The following is a 23249-nucleotide window of genomic DNA, read 5'->3' on the forward strand; positions in this document are numbered from 1 at the left end:
CAGTAAAACATCTGAGATACAGCGGTAGAACATTTTTTTAGTACAATTACAGTACAATATAAATTGTATGTGGTTTTATTCTATAGCATATTATTATTATTATTATTAGCCTATATTATTATTATTTTAAATAACCTAAAAATACAATTGAGTAAAATCAGTAAAATATGTAGTAGTAATATAATAACTATGAATAAAATAGCAGATAGTATATCATAAATTGTAAAATAATATAGTCAATAAAATAAAAATAGCAAATAAAATAGTGAGTAGTGAATAGTACAATCATATAATAATATAATAATAATAAAAAATAATTTTTTACATTTATATAGCGTTTTTCTGGGTACTCAAAGAGCTTTACATATGGAAGGGGGAATCTCCTCAACCACCACCAATGTGCAGCATCCACCTGGATGATGCGACGGCAGCCATATTGCACCAGGATTATAGGATTATAGGGGACCTGTAGTCCGGGAACTGACAGGAACTGAAGGTGATCATAACACATCCGAAGGATGGTGCTTTTTTTTTTTTTTGGACAGTATAGTGTCCTCATCACTATACTGAGGTGTTAGGACCCACACAGACCACAGGGTGAGCACCCCCTGCTGGCCTCACTAACACAAAGTCATATAATAATAACATTATAATAATAATAGGCAGACGAGGTCTCTTGGAAAAGCAGAGAAGAGTCCGCTGACAGTCTTTCTTCAGCCTTCCTTGAGGTTTGTGTTGATCTGGTTCCACTGGATAAACTGGGGTAAAAATATAAATGAGGCACGATTAGATAAATCAAATCACCTGCTCTTCGGGCATGAGTCGGTTTAGGTCTATCTGTACTTCTGTCCTGTCAAAGTCCTCTGGCTTCATTGCACGGAAGACTCACTTGCGATTTTGATCAGTTAATAATATAAACTATAATATAATCTGAGACTTCATATACTTTGAATTCAAATACTTTGAATGTTTAAATACTTTGAATGTTGCGATCCTATCGGGCTTATGATAGCTACCTGAATCGTAACAAAGCACTGTTGGCCAGAGGAGAACTGGCCCCCCGACTAAGCCTGGTTTCTCCCAAGGTTTTTTTCTCCATTTTAACACCTGTTTGCCACCTGATGTTACCTGTTGAAGTTTGGGTTCCTTGCCGCTGTCACCTTTGGCTTGCTTAGTTGGGGACACTTGACATTTGATATTCAACAGTGTTTTGCATCAGCCTACATTGACAGCATTTTCTTTAAGAGCTGCTGTGCAGCCAAAATTATGTACCAGTTATCACTGTAGAGCTGCTTTGACACAATCTACATTGTAAAAAGCGCTATATAAATAAAGGTGACTTGACTTGACTTGACTTCATAAGAATCATGTAATCTTTATATTATTTCTTATAAAGTCTCAGTTTTCATAGATAACTAGCGTTGTCATTAGCTTTTAATAGTCTGACTTTGGTGGTCAACTAGCTGTCAAAATAATGTTATAATGACCAAATACAACCAGAAACAACTGTTCAGACTTACATGTGAAAGGTCATTCCCCGATATGTGCGTTTGGATTGTGCAACGGTTTGTAAAACCTCAAAATAGTCAGGCATCTTTTCTTCAGTCCACTTATGAGAGTTACGGCATGTTGCCCCGCATAATATGGTGGCGCTGTTGACGTGCAATCCATCGGCCAATGGGGCGTCTATGTATTTATTATGTCTATGTTTAGGAATGGGTCATTGAATCTTTGACTCAACCGATTTGTTCAAAATGCTGAATCATTCAGTAATGAAATGAGTGTTGCTGTGAGATGCGCTATGGTTCTTCTGTGATCTTTGTGTGATCTTAGAACAAAAACTGTCAATATTGTGTCTAAAATGTAAGTGACTTTATTGAATACTTGTTTAATAAACTGTTGTATAAAAGAAGTGTCACATTTTAAGTCGTAATTTCAAATACAGTTGCGGGCAGCAATTATCAGGGTTCAAGTGTTTCAAGGCCTTTAAGCACATGCGTAAAAAGGTAATAAAGGTTTTAATTAGCAAGCCTGTAATCATCTCGATCATAGATGGAAAAGACCATTTACGGCAAATACAGGCAATTACCATAGGAAATATGTAGTTTTTTAACAGTTATTGAGATTGGATTAGTTATTGTATTACTACTACTAGGACTAGATCGCCAAAGTTGGTTTTTGAAATAATCTCCAATATTTAATGAACGATTCGATGGACGGTGGTGGTCCTAGAGGCAAAGTTGCTCAGAATGAGGAGTTCTATGGAGGTATGATGGCGGACATGTTTTTCAAGATGCATCAACATCCTCATAGGCAGTCGTGGCCCCTCTGAAAAAGACACTGCACGCCAATTTTCAAGTCAATCGAAGTGAAGTAGTTATAGCCGTTTTCATGTTTTTTACTGTTATAGCACAACCAACAGAATGACGCAACCACAGAATGAGCTCTTACATAGGTGTGCCGGGTTTAGTGAAAATATCTCATTCCGTTCACGAGTTATATCCATTTTAGTAAAAGTGCCAGTGCCTGGCCGGATTTTTCAAAGAACCATATCCGCTACCGTTGGTGCAACCGGTACAGCCAGTCCCTACCTCGCACCAGGTTTCAAATTCAGGGCTAATCACCCGAATTTGAGTAAAAAACCTCAATGATTCTGAAATTAACAAAAGAAGCACCCATTCCGGGCAACAAAAACTTGTTTTCGTTTGGTCGCTGCTTGAAATCTCACCAGAAATCTTAGCCTATGACAGGGCATGCAAATGCTCTTGATAATGCAACGGTCATTCGAAGACAAAAACAACAACATCAACATCTACGAAACACAAACCTGAAGGCCCCGTTTTCACCAAGGTCGGCCACAATAATATCAACTTACAACGTTCGAACACTCAAGAAGACTGGCAAACTACATCAGCTAATTCATGGGTGTATCGAAAATGGAATAGAAATCGTCGCCATACAATAACATTGGTGGCAAACGAATCAACAAGTCGACACACACATGGAGACGCTCGAAGATGGAAACACCTGGCGTTTTGACTTTTCCTCAGCAACTCAGAGGGTCAAGGCAGAATAGGCATCCTAATGAACACCAGACTTTCGAAGAGTCTCAGCTCTATGGTGAAGATATCTGAACGAATAATGGTGGCAAATTTCGTAGGCAAATCCAGCAACAACAATAGTAATAGCCTATGCACCAACCGAGGACAAATGTGACTCCGAGAGAGATAAGTTCTACGATGACCTCCAAAAGTGTGCGAAAGACGTCCCAATCCACAATGTCCTTCTGATACTAGGAGATTTCAACGCTCGTATCGGCAACGACCGACACTCGACCAACTCGAAATCAATCGGGCCTCACACTTTCCACGAAGAAAGTAACAACAATGGCAAGAGGCTAGTTGACTTCTGTGAAATGGCCAACATGAGACCAACTCAAGCAAGATTCCCGCATCCCAAATCTAGAATATGGACTTGGCAACACCCAAGCAACAGAGACAAGGATGAAGGAAATAGAGCTCAGTTGGACCATATCCTAATCAACGGGAAGTGGATCAACTCAGTTGAGAATACAAGAGCATATAACACAGTCGAATGTGGGTCAGATCACAGAATCGTCAGTGCCCGTATCAAGATCAAGCCACGAGTTGAACGACAGAACAGGTGTATCAGAACCAAATTTGAATGGGAAAAGCTCAAAACGAGTCAAGAGCTTCAAGCCCAGTTCAACGTAGCAGTGAGAAACCGATTTGATGCTCTCTATGAAGAAAACGAAGTCAACAACTTACAAACCAAGTATGACAACTTCGAAAGGTCCATGGAGGAGACAGCAAGCAAACTGCTCGGAAAGCTAAGAAAACCCAAGGTCAAGCATTGGGTCTCAAAAGCAACAACTAGCATACTAGAGAAGAGAAACTGAGCGAAAAAGGCCTTCAAAAGTAGTCGTCTGGAGAGAGACAAGGAAATCTGGCAAAACCTCAATCAAGAGTTGGAATCGGCCTATGCAAACGACCAAGTTCAACATCTCGAAGGCAAGCTACAACAACTCAAATCAGCAGCAGCCTCTGGTCACCTTAAAGCAACATGGAGATCGTCAACGAACTTGGCGGGGAAGAACATGTCAAAACATCAACACAAAATGAAAAGAGCAGACGGAAGTAGTATTAACAACAAAAGGGAACTACGAGATGAGTGGATCAACTACTTTAGAGATCTTCTCAATGTTCATTCCAATTTATCGAATGCCGATTCAATACTCCCGGCGCCAAGTGACATGGATATAAACGTTGGTCCTATCTCAGTCTAATGTCGATGGCAACGAAAGTCTACAACAAAATTCTACTCAATCAAATAAGAGAGCCTATAGACAAGATCTTAAGACCCAATCAGGCGGGCTTTCGTCGAGGAAGAAGTTGCACCGACCAAGTACACATCATACGCAGAATGATCGAAAGTGCCGATGACAAAAACCTGCCTCTCTACATAACCTTTGTAGATTTCAAGAAGGCATTCAATTCAATAGATAGAAGAAAAATGTTTGAGATCCTGCATCATTATGGAATCCCAATCAAGTTGGTCAGCGCAATCAAGACCATATACAACAACTCCAAAAGCGCAGTCCTAGTCGAAGGAGAACTAACAGACGAATTCGACATAACAACCGGAGTCCTACAAGGAGATACTCTTGCACCTTTTCTCTTCATCGTCATCGATTACGTCCTGAAGAACACAGAACTCAATCATGCGAGATCTCATGGCATCAACAAAGGTGAAAACGGCTTTGTCACTCAACCAAGATAATGTCGACGAGAACCAGCAACAGCAATTTTCGACCTTGATTTCACAGACGATCTCGCACTACTGGTAGGTAACCTAGAAAGAGCTCAATCCCAACTCATTGAAACTGCCAAACAAGCAGAACAGGTCGGGCTCATGGTGAACGTGAAGAAAACAGAAGCCTTCACTAACCAAGATAAGAGTAAAAACTTGGAGCTAGGTAGCCAAAGGATTGAGTGGGTCAACAACTTCAAGTACCTGGGATCAATGGTCAAGGTGAGCGAAACCGACATCAGCACAAGAAAGGCTCTAGCGTGGGCAGCCTTCTGGAAAATAAAGGACATATTTCACTCAAAGAACCTTCCCATCCGTCTCAAAACAAACATTTTCCAAGCAGTATGCCTATCAGTACTTTTGTACGGTTGCGAAAGCTGGATTATAACAGAGAAGCTCAAACAAAGCCTCAACAGTTTTTCCACCAACTGCTACAGAGTAATGCTCAACATCAAGCGCTTGGACAAAGTCTCAAACGCAGTGATATACCAAACGATTGGTATTGACCCGCTAGACCTCCAGATACAAAGGAGGCAACTTAGATATATCGGTCATTGTCTGCGCAAACCAGAGTTCGAGCTGACCAACAAGTATGTTCTCTATCAACCAATTGAAAGACACAGGTGAAGAAAGTATGGTAAACCAAAGCTTCTCTACCCGCAGTACATAGGCAAATTGATCAACAGTGAGATACCACCATCAGTTGATGAAATGAGAACAGCAGCAAGAAACAGAACGGAATGGAAAAAGATTGTTGACGCCTACAAACCACAAATATTTGCAGCCGACTGATGATGATGAGGAGTTAAAGTGGCTAAATTTAACACCTGCATTTCTCAAAGCTTTGAATGAACGCAGCGACACCTGCTGGTCAAAGCAAATATGGTGCAGGAAAAAAACTGTCAGGAGTTCATGACACATTAACATATACACACACATAAACACATGTATGAATAAATAAATAATAGTTGTGTGAAGTATTTGTGCTCAGATCTGTTTCATAATGTTTCATAATTTTGTAACTGGGCAGTGCTTTTGTTGAACACACAGAAATGAAGTTGTTTAGACTGGATAAAGAAGGTGAAAGTGATGAAGGTGGACTGGACAGAGAGAAGTGGAAGAGCTTGTGTAACATGAGAGGAAAAACTGTGTCTATATGAGCCCAATCTACAGAGAGTAAAATGAGTCTGAGTCAGTGTCACTATATATCAACTCTAGCTGGATTTAAACACTCAGTTCAGATCAGAGGAAGTTCACAACCACAGGAGGAGCTGATGATGATTAAAGGAGGAGCTGTAACTATATAATGAAGAGAGAGACTGACAGAAACAGAAAATGGCTGATAAGTGTGATCTGTGTCTGCTGGGACTGATCATTCTCTCTTCACTGCTCACAGGTAAAGAAATCTGGATTTTCTCTAAAGACATTTAGTGGAATTAGTCTGGAAAGAGTTGATTTGAACATGCTCAGTTTATTCTTGCACACATTCACGTTGTGATCTCAGAGTTGTGTATTGATACATACAGATCATACTGTATTATTCCTGATACTGGACATAGAGTCACTCAAACATCTGATGATCAACAATTATCTTCATATTAAGAGATTTCAACAGCTCTCTGATCAAGACAAATACTTTATTCTGGAGAGTGTGATGATTGTGTTCATGAGGAAAAATGATGGTATTTGAATCTTCTGCTTTTTAATGCTGATACATTGTATGTCTTTATTTATTAATATAGATCATAATGATCACTGAGATGTACTGTGTTTCAGGGATCAGTGGAGTGATTGAGAATGTGTTCATCAGTTCTGGTGAAAATGTCCGTCTGCCCTGTAATAATGCTCTTTCTGACTGCAAATCAACTACATGGATCCATAAGAGATTCAGTCAATCTGAGTATGTTGGAGTGATTGTTGGAGGGATAAAGAATAAACACACAGAGAGACATGAGAGACTGAGTCTGGGGTCTGACTGCTCTCTGAACAGAAAGAACGTCACAGAAGAAGATTCTGGATTATACACCTGCAGACAATATGTGAATGGAGAAAAACAAGGAACTGATGTAGGTGTTTATCTGCATGTTCTTCATGGTAAGTTTATGATTATGTGGTCAATTTAAAAACGGCAGATTCTCCCTTTAAACTCACATGATGATTGAAGAGTCTGTGATTTGTGTCTTGTGTTCAGTTTCAGTGTCTCCATCATCATCATCATCATCATCATCCTCACAGTCTGAGATCAGTCCAGGTCGCTCTGTGACTCTCTCCTGTCAGTTGTATTCATTTGCTGGACTTTCCTGTGATCGTTGGGTCCGTTATGAGGGACTTCAGCTGTTGTGGGTGAATCAGGCTGGTGTTAATCTGACGACAGACTCCAGATATCAGATATCATCAGATCACTGTATCATCACTCTGACTACAACACTCCTGAATGAAGATGACAACAGAGAGTGGAGATGTCAGCTTACTCTCAGAAATCAACTCAAGACCTCAGTCAGATACACAGTCAAGTATTCAGGTGAGAAACAACTATTACTACTGTAAAATATGATGTTAATGTCCTACAGATGAACATCTGAACATTCATCTTCTGCAGCATCAGAAACTGAAGTCAGTGTGACTGCTGGATCATTATTCAGAGGTACGACACGTTCATTTCTACTGACAGCTTTACACTATTAAACTATCAGTCAGTCTGTAAATGCTTCATCAATAACTGTTCATAGTTTAATCCCCTTGACTTCAGTCATGTCCAGTTTCTCTTCTTCTTCCACACGTTTCCTGCAGTGATTGTGATTATTGTTGAGATGGCAGTGTTTGCTGCTCCTACTGTGATTCTTCTTCAGATCATCTGTGCAAGAAGAGCTGGTGAGTTTGAGCTTCACACAATCTGATGATTCACACTCATCTGATCTGGAACAATCTGCAATCATGGTAAAAACACATACGAGAGGTCAGTCCATGCTTTTATTTTGCAGGGAGGAAGGACTCGCAGCACCCAGAGGAAATAGAGATGCCTACAATATTACAATAAAATACTGCTGCGTTTGGAGACAATCTGAAACAAGATTTAAAACAGCAGAAACTCTCAGAGGATTGTTCATTGATTGATTTTCTTCTTCTCAGAAAACAGAGAAAAAACTCCCTGAAGAAATAGTGACACCATCAAGTTTAGATTCAAATATCTTTTACAAATAAAAGGCCAGATTTATGTTCATTTATATGGTTTATGGATATTTTCCTACAGTGTTGAATGTCATTTACTTGTGGTTCATATATAAACTGCTTTAAATATAATATTAAATACAGTAATGGACAGACTGTTTGCAAAATCCACTCTCTGTTCTGTGTGATGAAGATGATTTGGTGATTCTCATATCTTGTCTTTTCATTCCTGTTTTTGTTCATTTTGAATGATTGCTACTAATTTTCTTAATAAAACCGCTTTAATGAAATCTCCTTTCCTGAGATGTTTGTTACAGATATGGTGATTCATAAGCTTGTAATGTGAGGATGAACAGCAGCAAAGATAAACTAATAATGAAATGATTCATTCGTGTTCATAATAATTCATATAACTTTATTCTGGTTATTTCAGAAATCCACTTTGATAAACTAATGACTTTAACACACTCCCTTCTTTAGAGACGCTCATGTAGTGTGTGCAAATACTTTCTGTTTGACCAATCTGGAGCTGATGATAATAATTACTTTACAATACTTTAAAACTGTTTTAGATTCAGGAGTCATGGATAGTGGAAACCTTTTCAGTAACAAACCAGCTTTTACCAGCTAATAATTTAATGATTTTTGTAGATTTAAATGGCATGCTAAAAGAAAGAAGTGAAACTAACAGTAATGCACGAGTTTGTGTGCAAAAGAATATCTTATAAACTGTGTTCAGATCAGATGTGTGTTGAGTCAGTGTGAGTGCTGAGTTTACAATATAAACTTTCTCACACTGAACAACATGTTTCACACTGATGTAAAGCAACACTTCACTGTGGTATAGTGTCACTATATTAACTCTAGCATGATGTCATCACTCAGATCAGGAAGAGCTGTAACTATATAATGAAGAGAATGAAGCTGTTAGACTAATTTTGAAATGGAGAATGTTAGGGTTAGGGTTAGGGAAATATGCAAATGAAATAATGGCTTTCTCCACTTTTTCTTTTGTCCTCTTTGAGTTCTAGTGTTTGCATGACCTTTTGTCTAGTTTTATACATGTGCTTTCTGTGTTATTTTCAGAGGTGTGATCTCACTGTTGAGGTCTGGAAACATGTTACTGCTGAGTGAGAGAACTCAGTTAGTTTAACCACACAAGTTATTAAAGAAACTCTTAAAGAAAGAAGAGGAACTGAGATCTTAACCCACACACATCTCTGAACCCAGTTTGAACTGCTAGGAGTGGGTTTCTTTAATAACCAGTGTGGTCAAACATCATTTAGTATCATACAAAATACTAAGACACTTAGAGGCTCCTTTCAGTGTTCATTTACAATGGAAACTTGATGTCTGAAGTCACTTATGGACGTCACGTTGATGTTTGCATCGTCTTACTAAAGCAGCAATAACAGCAATTCCTCTCTGTTCCACTCTTCTTTCCCCAACAACCTGATCCATATTTCCACACAAAATCAGTTCCAAGCCTAAAACACTGTAATGAGACTGAAGCAGGACACCTGGGTCAAATGATTATTATTTCATTTTCTGATAAGATTTTCTTTATTTCAATATAATTTTTAGCAGAAATGCTCAGAGTTCATCATCATTCTGATCTGAATGTGCTTTTATCAGTTTTAAATCAGTGTGTTAGCATTAGAAAAATCTGCTGCAGATATACAGTTTTACAGTTTTGTGAAGTATGAATGACAAAAGTGTTCATGGATTTTGGGAAATGTGCTCATTGAATGTGAAAGCAATGAAAAATGATTGACAGTTCAGTCCACACAGACTTCTGTTTGACTGAATGTGTGAAGAGTTTTGAACATGTGGCTTCAGTTTTGACCAATGCTTGTTATCAACTGAGAAACAAACTGTAAACCATCCCAAACAAAAATATAGTGATCACATAGTGATTTTTGATCACGTGTCACTTAAGGTGTGGTTATGAGTGTATCAGATGACCCCTCCCCCTTTTGTAATACGGGGCACCAGTCAAGAATACTAATCCGGTAGCAGAGACGTCTTCCACTGATGATGCAGGCTGCATGCAGTGGGAGGGCGCGGAATTGCGATCCAGTAGTCGTGCCACACTGGGCTGGAGGATGCTGAACTTCGGTTGCACCAAGAGGGTCTTTTGGGATGGCCTGGGCAGCTGGGTCAGATGAATCTTCACAGGTTCCTTTGCAAGCTGGCTGCGTCGCTGAGGAGCCGTGTGGTACAGGCAATGCCTGCCGATGCAGAGGTCCTTTACGGACTGGGCTGCGCTGCTGTAGGAGCCTGTAAGGGTCAGATGAAGTCCCTCAATGCTGGGGCTCTTTTTGCAGCTAAAGTGAACATTTGTTAATGTTCATTTATGATTGTGTAAATAATCGTAACATTGAGGGCTAGACTCATTTAAAGTAATGTAATCGTCCGGTTTTAGCCAGGTTTCTGTCAAACACAGCACATCTAGATTATTGTCTGTGATAATATCATTTACAATAAGTGCTTTTGAAGAAAGGGATCTAATATTTAACAACCCAAGCTTTATCATTTGTTCATTATAACTGTTTTTTATTTGTTGAACATCAATTAACTTTTTACCCTTAAATGGGTTTGGGAGTTTTTAGTATTTACTAATTCGGGGTACAGACACAGTCTCTGTGTGATAATATCTAGGTGGAAGAGTTTCTCTCTGTCAGCCTGACTATCTCCCTGCATTGATCACATGTGTAAATCTCACCGCTGACAGAGAGAGCTATACTATGCATGTGACAGGCAGTGCAAGTAACAACAGGATGAGAGGATGACATGACTCACCGTGTTTGTAGACTGATCCGACTTACCACAGCTGTTTGATGGACTCGAGTCGTAGAAAAAGGAGCGCGTGAGAGAAAAGGATGGTTTGTGGTCCGGATGACATGCTAACAAGCTAGTGAAATGCTAATGTACCGTGTAGCGGGTCTGACGTGTCACACTCGTATAATGTTCAATATGGGCCAGCTGATCAGAAGGAAGGTGCGACTACTGAAGAGAGGAAATGCCACACAGCAGGTAGGTGAAAGACCAAGAGTCTTGTTTGCTGATTGAGATTTTGTATTAAGGAAACATTCTTAATTGTAATTTGTTTGAAGTGTGTAAATCTCAAATACTCTCAATTAACAACATGCAATGAATGACAATATTTGTAGTCAACCCTCTTTTTGAAATTTTTAGGTACTTGGACTCAACAGCCCAAGCAGTTCAACTCAGTTGGGAATCAATTCTCATATACTTTGTACAATAAAATAATAAAATAAAAACATTTGGAAAAGACCCAACAGTCTCAGTGTGTTTGTAAACCCAGCAAAATTGAAGAAAACAGTAAACGATATTCTCAAAACAAAATATTACACACTCAATAATTCAGAAGTTATTTGAACAGTCAATCTGAATCAATGTACAGAATGTAATTCTGAATTTTCACTTTCTCAATTCGATAAATCATTCTTTCCCCTCAAAATTCAATAGTCTTTTCAGTTAGATGAATCAAATACTCAAGATTCACTGAATATATAAATATCAGTCCATGAATCAACTGATTCAGTTCAAAAGATTGTTGATTCTTTAGAATCGTTCAGTTCAAAGTTAATGTCTCTCTGTTGAAAGTTTGAAGGAAAAAATAGGCAAAACAAATAAGATCTCAGCGAGTTTGCGTCCTGTTTGTCCAAAAGCAAAAAGAAAAGAGTTTTCCTACCAGTTTGGATGAGTTCAAAAGCACAGTTCAACAGGCGAATTGAATCCATTTATATACGCTTAAACGTGTCTCGTGTGTCCAGGATGGAACAGGAGAAACTTTCATAGATGATCATAATCTCTCAAAAAACCAGAACAATAATTAATCTTCCATTCAAACACTTTCATCAACAAATACCATGCATACACTTCAAACAACATATCAACTCAACATCTCGACACTTATTGAACACGTTGACACTTCAACATGACACTTTGTCACACCTCATTGACTCGTTAGCATTTTCACATGTAACTAGCTTTAGCCCACGTGCAAATTAGCACTAGCTTGCGCACTATGCATAAGCGGCCTATAGAGAATGCGAACCGACGTCATGCCTCGTTGCATGCCGGGGCGGCGCCGCCATTTACTTGCACTGAAGTTGATACGGATACTTGCTTACCTTTTGTTTTGTTTCTGCCATTAAGTGGAACATTCATTTTTAATCGTATCATTTGCAGGGAATAGAAGGTATTTTCTCGCATCGCATGATAATTTAATTTTTTTCACTGAAGTTTTGTAGAATTTCGTTTACAGTGTTCATCTGTTTATTGTGTCGCACGCTGGACGCTCGCTGCTGCTTCAGCCATCAAATGGTAGAATATCCAAATAAAAGTATGTGTTCAACACACTGAGAAAAGTCGATTCAGTTATTTGTTGGAAACATTTAAATGATGCTTAAATGAGCATATTGAGTAGGCCTACAACTGTTGTCACTGTAAATATTCCCCTTTTCCACGATCCCATGGTCACAGAGGAGAATGGGTCACATTCAGTGGACAGGCAGACACAAATAATTATTTCAATAAATGACAACCAAAATCAAAACCCTAGGAGCTTGTGAAGAGTTTAGTAGTGGCTCCCTGCAAGGGGACATTTTAAAAACACTGGCTTAGTGTACTTATATTAAAAGATGTGCAGAGGAGCCCAGAATATGAACACAGCACGTTTAATTACACATTAAACAATTTCTTACCTTTATAAAACAGTTATGAAGAAAATGCTTAAAATGGCTTATGCATTTTAAGTGATACTGAAAATTTATAGTTTGGTCTCATCCGTTTTTCTGCACATATGTGCTTTATTAGTAAACATAATTTGGTCTCTTTAATATCACAGTCTCAGTGCATTAAGTGTTTTCTTTATATAAGAGGACATGTAAACGTGTTGTGTTCATATTTTGGGCTCATACGCGTATTGTTACAAATCCTCATGTTTCTGTTTTCCCCTGTGACCTAGTTTTCCCCATTCTGTTGATTAGTTCATTTGATTCACCTGTGTCTAATTATCTCATCACCTTGTTAAGTTCCCTTTGTTTGCTTCCTGTAATTAAGCCCTGTGTTCATCCTTATTCCTCGTCCGTTCTCGTCCTTGTATGGTGTATGTTATTCCTACGTGTTATCATTAAAGCCTGTATTCATCTAATCTTCTTCCAATACTGAAATGGACTTACCGGCTGTCCAGCTGTTATACCTCGACCAGGAGCAGCAGTCCCTCGAGACCCACACCCAAAGATTTTTAGATCTGGCGTGCCTTACCAACATCCCGGGACGAAAAGCTGAGTGTTTTTTTTCTACACAGGCCTCAGTGCGAAAACAAGAGCTCGTCTGCCCGGTGTGGGTCCTCGGGGGAATTTCACCCAGTGGGTGCTGGTGAACTGTGATTCTCCATTCACCATCGGCATCGCTGAGGAAGTCACCAGCCCCGCTCCTCATCCAGAGTACAGCCTGCCTTCACCCAGCGACACGGACAACAAGCCAGAGCCCACCGCAGATGGAGGTAATCAGCCGGCCGCGAGGAACGAGCCGGAGCTGACAAGTGGGACCGAGCTTCCCATCGCCTCTGGTGTGTGAGTCGGCAACAACGTGCGCCATCGTGGGAGTCCTCGTGGAGTTCGATGGGATGGAGTGGAGCCCCGCCCACATTCCCACCAGAGGGTGAGCAAGCGCTGGACAATTTGTTTTCTTTTTACGAGGACTGTATTGTAGAGGAGGATTCCCTGAATCTCCTTTCCCCGCTGGTTCCATCCAGCCCAGAACTGTCCGTATCCCCGCTGGTTCCATCCAGCCCTGTGTCTCCGGTGTTCCCTCCCAACCTCCCTCTCCCGCCTCCTCTCCTGCTGCCATTCAGTTCCTCTGCCCAGTCGCCGCTGTCTCACGCTGGCACCTCAGTTTCTCCTCTACCAGCCCTCTGTGGTGTGGATCCACCTCGGGCCAGCCAACAACGCCGTCTCAATGCCTGGACCCCTTAGCTCCGCCTCTTGCCTCCGATCCAGTCTCTCCACCTCGGCTCGTCATGAAGCGTTTTTTCTTGTTAAGCATTTTAATGTGCCCGTTCAAGCTCTGCTAATTCACGAGCGAGTGAGAGTCAGACTAGAGGTCTGCATTAAATCTGCAGAGCCGCGGGAACCGCGGGACCCGATAAGATTTCTTGCTGCGTGGGATTACATTTTGAATGAAAGACGGATTGCGGTCGGTAACTTTAGTGTACTTTAGGCGGGAGCGGGCGGTCTGACAATAACCCGGTCGTTCCTGAGATGCTTTGACATCAGCGCATCTGTGCTTGAACTTGAAGTGAACAAAACTTTCTGCAGTGGTGGCGTTCACACAGTCACCAGTTTCCTGTCCTGAGAAACCTGGCAAGACATGTTCTTTGCATTAGAGGTCTAAGCGAGTGCACCTTCAGAGATCATTCAACCTTTGTGATCGGATTTTGAAGGAGAGACGTTCTGAAACGGTCGTCTGTCAGCATCATTCTGTTCTTGCGTGGATGTTACAAAAGATTTCATTTGCAGTATAGCTAGTAAGCCAACAGTTTTCGTTTATAATTTTGGCTTAGCCTATAGTTTTGAGGGACATGTTGTAGGCTATTTAATTTAGCCTATTTTTCTCTGTGATATTTAGCCTATTATTCTTTGTGACATTTTTTTCTCTGACATTTTTTAGGGTGTTGACAGCATCATAGACAAATAACAAATACAAATCTTGTATATGCAACATTTTATATTTGTTATCCCCAATCACTCTCTTTCTTTAGGGGAAGTTTAAACACGAGATTCTGGAAACGATCTTTAGCGGGACCCGTCGGGTCCGGAAGAAAATTACTATATGCGGATAGCGGGTGAACACCGAGTGAATTTTATGCGGGAGCGGGTGCGTGCGGAGTTTAACCATTGCGGGAGCAGGCGGGAGCGGGACGAAAAAAAGTCAGTCCCGCGCAGACCTCTAAGTCAGACTCGCAAAAGGTAATAATGTTAATTATTAAACTAAACAAAATCAAAATGTTCAAAAACACTTAGCAACGTGATTCTTTTATTGAGTGATAAGCAGTGGGTTTAATCAGTGCCATTACTAATAGATTTGCCATCCAGCATCTTCTCGTCATCTCCTCGACCTGCTTCCCTTGGTGTTTTTATATGTAGAAAAGGTGAAAAAACGTTTTTCACTGTCCAGTTTTCTCTCAGAACGATGATCTGAGTTACTATCGCCATTATCGATGCAGCATTAATGACATACAATGGTGACATTTTTTTTTTTACAATCATGACAGAAAACAAATTACTGAAATAAACTCTATGAGGGAAAGGCTGTGTGATCCTGTCAATATGGCGGATAAACAAAGAAGTTACCCACAACTCAATGCGGCGTGACGTCAGATTCGTATTCTCTAAACACTAATATCACTTATAAAGAGGGTGGCGCAAGATGGCGCAGAGAGAAGACGTGCTTTAATTAGCTCTGCTTTGCCAACTTTTATTTTGACCGTGAAAAAGTAGTTTTTTTGTTATAAAAGACCCAGTTTTCTATCGTTCATCTCAAGTTAATTGTTTATATGATACTTGGTTGACTTGTGGTGGAAACATGTCTTTAAAGCAAAAAATAAAAAGGATTGAACACAGGTGCTAACTTCCTTGCTACTACCAATGTCTTGATGGACGTCTGTCATGATTATGTCGAACAGTTGATTACTGTTAATGATGAAGACTTACCTCAATTGCAGGTTACTCCTAGGGAATCTCCTGCTCCAAAAAGAGAAAGAAGAAAAGAAATCACAATGGATAGTGACAATATCATCACCATGCTCTCACAGCTCATTAACAATCGGGTGGACGGAAATGAAAAAAAAACTGGGTGCTAGATTGGACTTATTGGAGAAAAAAATTGAATCAAGCTGTGCTGAAGTTGTTATTCTTAAAGAAAATGTGTCCTGCATGGAACAAAAGGTACAGAAGTGTACTACTTCGGTCGATCTGATCGAAAAGCGTGTGTACGATTTGGAAGCGTACACTAGGAGACGGAACCTCAAATTATATGGAGTTCGCGAGACCGAGGCAGAGGACGTCCGGAGGGAAGTCATAAAGCTTTGTTACCGGAGGAGAAATCTAGGCTTGTGGATGGCATAGAAGCAGTACACCGCCTGGGTCCCAAGAGGAAGGAGCAGAAGGATTCCAGAGTGATCATCATGAAGTTCATCTCTTGTGCACTTTGTGACGCAGTTTGGAAAGTGGCCAAAAAATCGTCTTTTCTGCAAGAAAATAAGCTTCGTTTCACCGAAGACCGGTGTAAAACTGATCGCGAAAAGAGACAGCTGTTATGGGCAGTCATTGATACCGCATGCAAGGCTGGTAAGAAAGCGTACTTTGTGGGTGGCCGAGCTTTTATTGAAGGGAGGGAAGTGTATCCCCCTTCTGTGGCGATGTCTGACTAATTTGAACGGTGCAATGCTATGAAGCCATGACTGTTTGTTGTGAACTTACTTGGTGTAAACATTGATTCTCAGGTCTTTCTGTATCATGTATATAAGTTACTTTTTCACAGTTTATTTTGTTTATTGGTTAAGTAGCCTAATATTGTTCAGCTGACTGAAGCAGCTCTTGTTCAAGGTTGGTTGTTGACATGTCGTTGTCTTTTGTTTCCTTAAATGCCAGGGGGTTAAGATGCAATATTAAACGTAAGGCGTTATTTTTGTTCACTAAAACCCTTAAAACAGATTTTGTTTTTTTCTAGGAATCACATTCTACCATTCAGGATGTAAATTTTTGGCATTCACAATGGGGCAATAATCTTTGGGCTCATGGTTCAGAACATTCAGCGTGTGTTTGTACTTTTCAAAATAATTTTTCTGGTTGCATCTTACACAGCGATTGTGATCCTACGGGACATTACTTTCTCTTAGTGATTGAGTTTAACTCACAGTGTTCCAAGATTATTTTGCTTAACTTTTATGGGTATAATTCCAAATCTGATAAGGAAGGCTTACTAGACTGTGTTGAAGAACGGTTACTGTTTTGGCTAGATAAATATCCTGATTCTTTAATAGTTATGGGAGGCGATTTCAATACTGTTCTTGACAACACTCTTGATAGATGGCCTCCTCGCTTTTCCACCTCAGGAAATTATTTAAAAGAATTTATGGAACGCTTTGAACTGGTGGATATATGGAGGGAAAAATTTCCTTCTAAAATATCATATACATGGCAAAATAAAGTAGGCTCCTACCAATCTCGTACTGATTTTTGGTTAGTTTCCAAACAATTTATTAACAATTCATCTGTTGATATTTTAGTGACCCCTCTTACTGATCATAAAGCTATATATACAGGTGCTGGTCATATAATTAGAATATCGTGAAAAAGTTCATTTTTTTATTGTAAATTATTTTAAAAAATGAAACTTTCATATATTCTAGATTCCCTACATGTAAAGTAAAACATTTCAAAAGTTTTTTTTTTTTAATTTGTTGATTAGAGCGTACAGCTAATGAAAGTCCAAAATCCAGTATCTCAAAATATTAGAATATTTACATTTGAGTTTCATTAAATGACCATCCCTACAGTATAAATTCCGGGTATCTCTTGTTTGAAACCACACTAATGGGGAAGACTGCTGACTTGGCAATGGTCCAGGAGACAATCATTGACACCCTCCACAAAAAGAGTAAGTCACAGAAGGTCATTACTGAATGGGGTGGCTGTTTACAGAGTGATGTATCAAAGCATATTAAATGCAAAGTTGACTGGAAGGAAGAAATTGGGTAGGCAAAGGTGCACAAGCAACAGGGATGACCGCAAGCTTGAGAATACTGTCAAGTAAAGCCAATTCAAACACTTGGGAGAGCTTCACAATGAGTAGAATGAAGCCGGAGTCAGCGCATCAAGAGTCACCACACTCAGACATCTTCAGGAAAAGGACTACCAAGCCACTTCTGAACCAGAAACAACGTCAGAAGCATCTTACCTGGGCTAAGGAGAAAAAGAACTGGACAGTGAACAGTGGTCGAAAATCCTCTTTTCAGATAAAAGTAAATTTTGCATTTCATGTTGAAATCATGGTCCCAGAGTCTGAAGGAAGACTGGAGAGGCACAGAATCCAAGCTGCTTGAAGTCTAGTGTGAAGTTTCTGAAGTCACTAATGATTTGGGGGGGCCGTGACGTCTGCTGGTGTTGGTCCATTGTGTTTTATCAAGTGCAAAGTCAATGCAGCCATCTTCCAGGAGATTTTGGAGCACTTTATGCTTCCATCTGCTGACAAGCTTTATGGAGATGCTGATTTCCTTTTCCAGCAGGACTTTAGCATCTGCCCACAGTGCAAAAACCACTTCCAAGTGGTTTGCTGACCATGATATTACTGTGCTTTATTGGCCAGCCAATATGCCTGACCTAAATCTATGGGATATTTTCAAGAGAAAGATGAGAAACAGTCGATCCAACAATATACAGATGATCTGAAGGCTCAATAGTGCCTCAGCAGTGCCACAGTCTGATCACTTCCATTCCACACTTCACTGATGCAGTAATTTGTGCTAGGAGCAAGTCATTTGCTGTAATATGTCCTGCCGATCAAGTATTGAGTGCACAAAAGAACATACTTTAAAGAACTTGAACTTTTCTGTTTTGCAAATCTATTTTTTGATTGATCTTAGGAAATATTCTAATATTTTGAAATACTGGATTTTGGACTTTCATGAGCTGTACGCTCTAATCATCAAAATTTAAAAAAAAAAACTTTTGAAATGTTTTACTTTACATGTGGGGAATCTAGAATATATGAAAGTTTAATTTTTAAAAATAATTTATAATAAAAAAATGAACTTTTTGATGATATTCTAATTATATGACCAGCACCTGTATTAACCTGTCTCTTACTCAGGATTATAATTATAGAGCATCTTTCTGGAAAGTGAACAACTCTCATTTAAAACATGAGTCTGTTAAACTTAATTTAGAAGCTTTAATTTTAGAGTATTTAGTTAAAGCTACAAAGGTAAAAAGAAAAAATTTAGTCTTTATTGGGAACTGTTCAAATTTGAGATGGGCAAATATCTAAGAAGATATGGTAGTGACTTAGCTAAAAAGAAGAGGTCTGAAGAAAATGAGGTAATTTCTAAGATAGCATTTCTTTCTCAAAAACCCATAGTAACATTGTCTGACCAAGAAAATTTGGAACTGTCTAATTTGCAGGATAGACTAGACGTGATGTACTGAACCAAAGCCGAAGGAGCTTATATCAGATCTAGGCAGCGTTGGTTAGAGCATGGTGAACAAAATTCATCTTATTTTTTTAAACTTGAGAGACATAATTCCAGTCACAATACAATTCATAGATTAAAGATTAATGGACATATATGTGACAGTCCGAAAGAAATTGCACAATTCTGTGCTGATTTTTATAAAAAATTGTATAGTTCCTCTTTTGATTATGAAGCAGCTACAGGTTTCTTCAATTCATTACCTAGTTTCTGTCAAATTAACGGGTCAGACAAAAATGTGTGATCTGCCGCTTAGTTTGAAAGAAGTCACTGAAGCTATTAAAGGATTAGTCCACTTTTAAATAAACTTTTCCTGATAATTTACTCACCCCCATGTCATCCAAGATGTTCATGTCTTTCTTTCTTCAGTCGAAAAGAAATTAAGGTTTTTGATGAAAACATTCCAGGATTATTCTCCTCACAGATATGTGAGCGGGCTAATTCCAAGCCACATATCGTCACTTGGACGTCACTTCCTGTTTGTTGCTGCCGCGCTGTTTTTGAGTTCGAGCTCCGTCGAGTTGATTCCTAATTGCTTGGTTTTTTTTTTCTCTTAAAATCAAATTTATAACCTATCATTCTCTCTTTTACGGCGGGGGAACACATCCCAGACACTATTTTATATAAAAAACACTCGGATTGCCTTGATATCGCTAGTTTTATCCGACTTCTCGAACATTCGCTACTAGCTTTAGCCCGTTAGCAATAGCGGCGTGGTCACACTAGCGTTTGTACTCTTCTCACTCACAATATTATTGTTCATCTATACTAATGGCGAGCGTATCGAATGTGTCTCTATCTTTGAGTGCAGGTGAGGACACGTTCGAGCTGCATGCGGTGCAGTTGGAGCTGGAGGCCGTGGAACGACAGATCCGGACCCTTCTGGAGAAGCAGGCCGAGCTACGGGAGCGGCGAACAGCGCTGGAAACATCCCGTGCTGACGCTCACCAATCCTCGGTAAGTTTGCAGTGCGTTATTAACATTCCTGCTTCCTCTACGCCGTGTGCTTCTCTGCACAGGGCCCGAGAACCCAGAACGCGTTCATCCCAGCCCTCGTTCACTCCGGCGCCGTCACACCAGGGACCTTGGGTTCTTCAGCAACGGAAGGCGCGAGCCAGGCCTCGGACCAGGACCTCTCCCCCTCCGCCGCCCCCGGTCTTCGAGGTCTCGACGAGGAACCGCTTCTCCCCTCTTCGCGAGGCAGAACGCGACGCCGTGGTCATCGGAGACTCCATCGTCCGTCACGTCCACGCTACCACAACCAAAGGTAAGGTGCGCAGTCACTGTTTTCCTGGTGCTCGTGTTCTCGATGTCTCTGCGCAGGTTCCCGCGATCCTGAATGGCGCTGAGAGCATCGGAGCTGTTGTTCTGCACGTGGGGGTGAACGACACCAGGCTGCGGCAGACGGAGGTGCTGAAGCAGGACTTCAGGAGCCTGATCGAGACGGTACGAGCCACATCGCCCGCGACGAGGATCATCGTGTCCGGACCGCTTCCGACGTACCGACGTGGACATGAAAGGTTCAGTAGATTATTTGCTTTAAATGAATGGTTAATGTCTTGGTGTACTGAACAGAAGCTGCTCTTTATAAATAATTGGAATCTTTTCTGGGAGCGACCTAGGCTCTTCCGTGCTGATGGCCTGCACCCCAGCAGAATCGGAGCTGATCTTCTGTCGGAGAACATCTCCAAGACGCTTCGCACCGTATGACTAGTAAGTCAAACCTCAAATCACAGTCTGTGTTCTACCCACTTAATTGATAGAAATGTGAGTGTAGTACAGTCTATAGAAACTGTGTCTATTCCCCGAATAGTGAGGTTCAACAATAAAAATAAAGGATCTAGAAAAAATCTGATCGTGATCAAACCAGAAATTCGCAAAATTACTGAACAAAAACAATTTCTAAAGCTAGGGCTACTAAACATTAGATCGCTGACACCTAAGGCGGTTATTATAAATGAAATGATCACAGATAATAGTCTTGATGTAATTTGCCTTACTGAAACATGGCTTAAACCAAATGATTATTTCGGTCTTAATGAGTCTTGTCCACCTGGCTACTGTTACAAAAATAAATGCCGTCCGGTTGGCCGTGGCGGTGGTGTTGCAACAATCTATAGAGAGATTCTTAACGTTACCCAGAAAACAAACTACAGGTTTAATTCATTTGAAATTCTCGTGCTAACCGTTACACTCTCAGATATAAGTAAAAAGTCGCTACTATCTCTTGCTTTGGCTACTGTTTATAGACCTCCAGGGCCTTATGTTGATTTCCTAAAAGAGTTTGCAGACTTTCTCTCAGACCTATTGGTCAACGTTGATAAAGCGCTGATTGTTGGAGATTTTAATATTCATGTAGATAATACAAATGATGCATTAGGGGCTGCGTTTACAGATTTACTAAACTCGTTTGGGGTCAAACAAAACGTCACTGGACCCACTCTTAATCATACACTAGATTTAATTATATCACATGGAATCAATCCTACTGATATACAAATTCTACCGTAAAGTGATGATATCACTGATCATTACCTTGTAACATGCGTACTGCATACTGATGATATTTGTCAAATTGCGCCACGATATCGACTAGGTAGAACAATTCTTCCGACAACTAAAGATAAATTCACAAATAAACTGCCCGATCTATCTCAGCTGCTCATTGTACCCAAACACACAAATGATCTTGAGAAAATTACTAGCAGTATGTGCACCACTTTCACTAGTACATTAGATACTGTTGCACCGATGAGATTAAAAAAGGTCAGAGAGAAAAATACTGTACCATGGTACAACAATATTACTCACGCTATCAAAAGAGAAACTCGTAATCTAGAACGCAAATGGAGACAAACTCGTTTAGAGGTCTTCAGAATCACGTGGAAAGACAGCTCGTCCCGTTATAGAAAGACTCTAAAAGCAGCCAGGGCCGAGCATCTCCGCAAACTCATAGAAAATAACCAAAACAATCCAAGGTTCTTGTTTAGTACAGTGGATAGATTAACAAATAAACAGACATCACCAGAACAAAACATTTCATTACAGTTTAGTAGCGATGACTTTATGAATTTCTTTACTGAAAAAATCGAAAGCATCAGAAATACAACTGTAAATGTACAACCCTTGACAGAGTTTTATGATTCAGCCTCAATTATCGTCCCTCAAGAACAGTTGCAGTGCTTTACAACTATAGGACAGGAAGAGCTAAATAAACTTATCACAGCGTCTAAACCAACAACATGTTTATTAGATCCAATACCCACTAAACTACTGAAAGAATTGTTACCTGTAGCAGAAGAGCCTCTTCTCAATATTATTAACTCGTCTTTATCTCTAGGTCATGTTCCAAGACCGTTCAAGTTAGCAGTTATTAAGCCTCTCATTAAGAAACCACAATTAGATCCAAATGTATTGGCAAATTACAGACCCATTTCAAATCTTCCATTTATATCTAAAATACTAGAAAAAGTGGTGTCGGTCCAATTGTGCTCCTTCTTGCAAAAAAATGCTATCTATGAAAAATTTCAGTCAGGATTCAGGTCTCATCATAGCACAGAAACTGCGCTCGTTAAAATTACAAATGACTTACTTCTAGCTTCTGACCAAGGCTGTATCTCAATACTAGTGTTACTTGATCTCAGTGCTGCGTTCGACACTATAGATCATAAAATACTCCTAGATCGACTACAGAATTACACTGGTATCCAGGGACAGGCATTACGGTGGTTTAGGTCGTATCTATCAGACCGTCACAATTTTGTTTATTTAAACGGGGAAAAATCTAAGATAACGATAGTAAATTATGGAGTGCCTCAAGGATCTGTGTTAGGCCCTCTGCTATTTTCAATATACATGCTGCCACTTGGTAATATTATAAGAAGACATGGAATTAGTTTCCACTGCTATGCCGATGATACTCAGTTATATATTTCAACACAACCAGATGAAAACTCTAAATTATCCA

General features: G+C 40.0%; 1 protein-coding gene across 1 annotated transcript; it reads left to right on the forward strand.

Annotated features, from left to right (window-relative positions):
• Nucleotides 1-5839: 5839 nt before the first annotated feature.
• Nucleotides 5840-8271, forward strand: LOC127508181 (uncharacterized). Its single transcript, XM_051885915.1, has 6 exons — nucleotides 5840-6226; nucleotides 6607-6924; nucleotides 7022-7351; nucleotides 7430-7474; nucleotides 7621-7701; nucleotides 7812-8271. Exons 1-6 carry the CDS (start codon nucleotides 6166-6168, stop codon nucleotides 7865-7867), a joined length of 891 nt encoding a protein of 296 aa, XP_051741875.1. The 5' UTR covers nucleotides 5840-6165; the 3' UTR covers nucleotides 7868-8271.
• The last annotated feature ends 14978 nt before the right edge of the window (nucleotides 8272-23249 follow it).

This window comes from Ctenopharyngodon idella, chromosome 3 (assembly GCF_019924925.1).
Source record: "Ctenopharyngodon idella isolate HZGC_01 chromosome 3, HZGC01, whole genome shotgun sequence".
Taxonomy (NCBI): domain Eukaryota; kingdom Metazoa; phylum Chordata; class Actinopteri; order Cypriniformes; family Xenocyprididae; genus Ctenopharyngodon; species Ctenopharyngodon idella.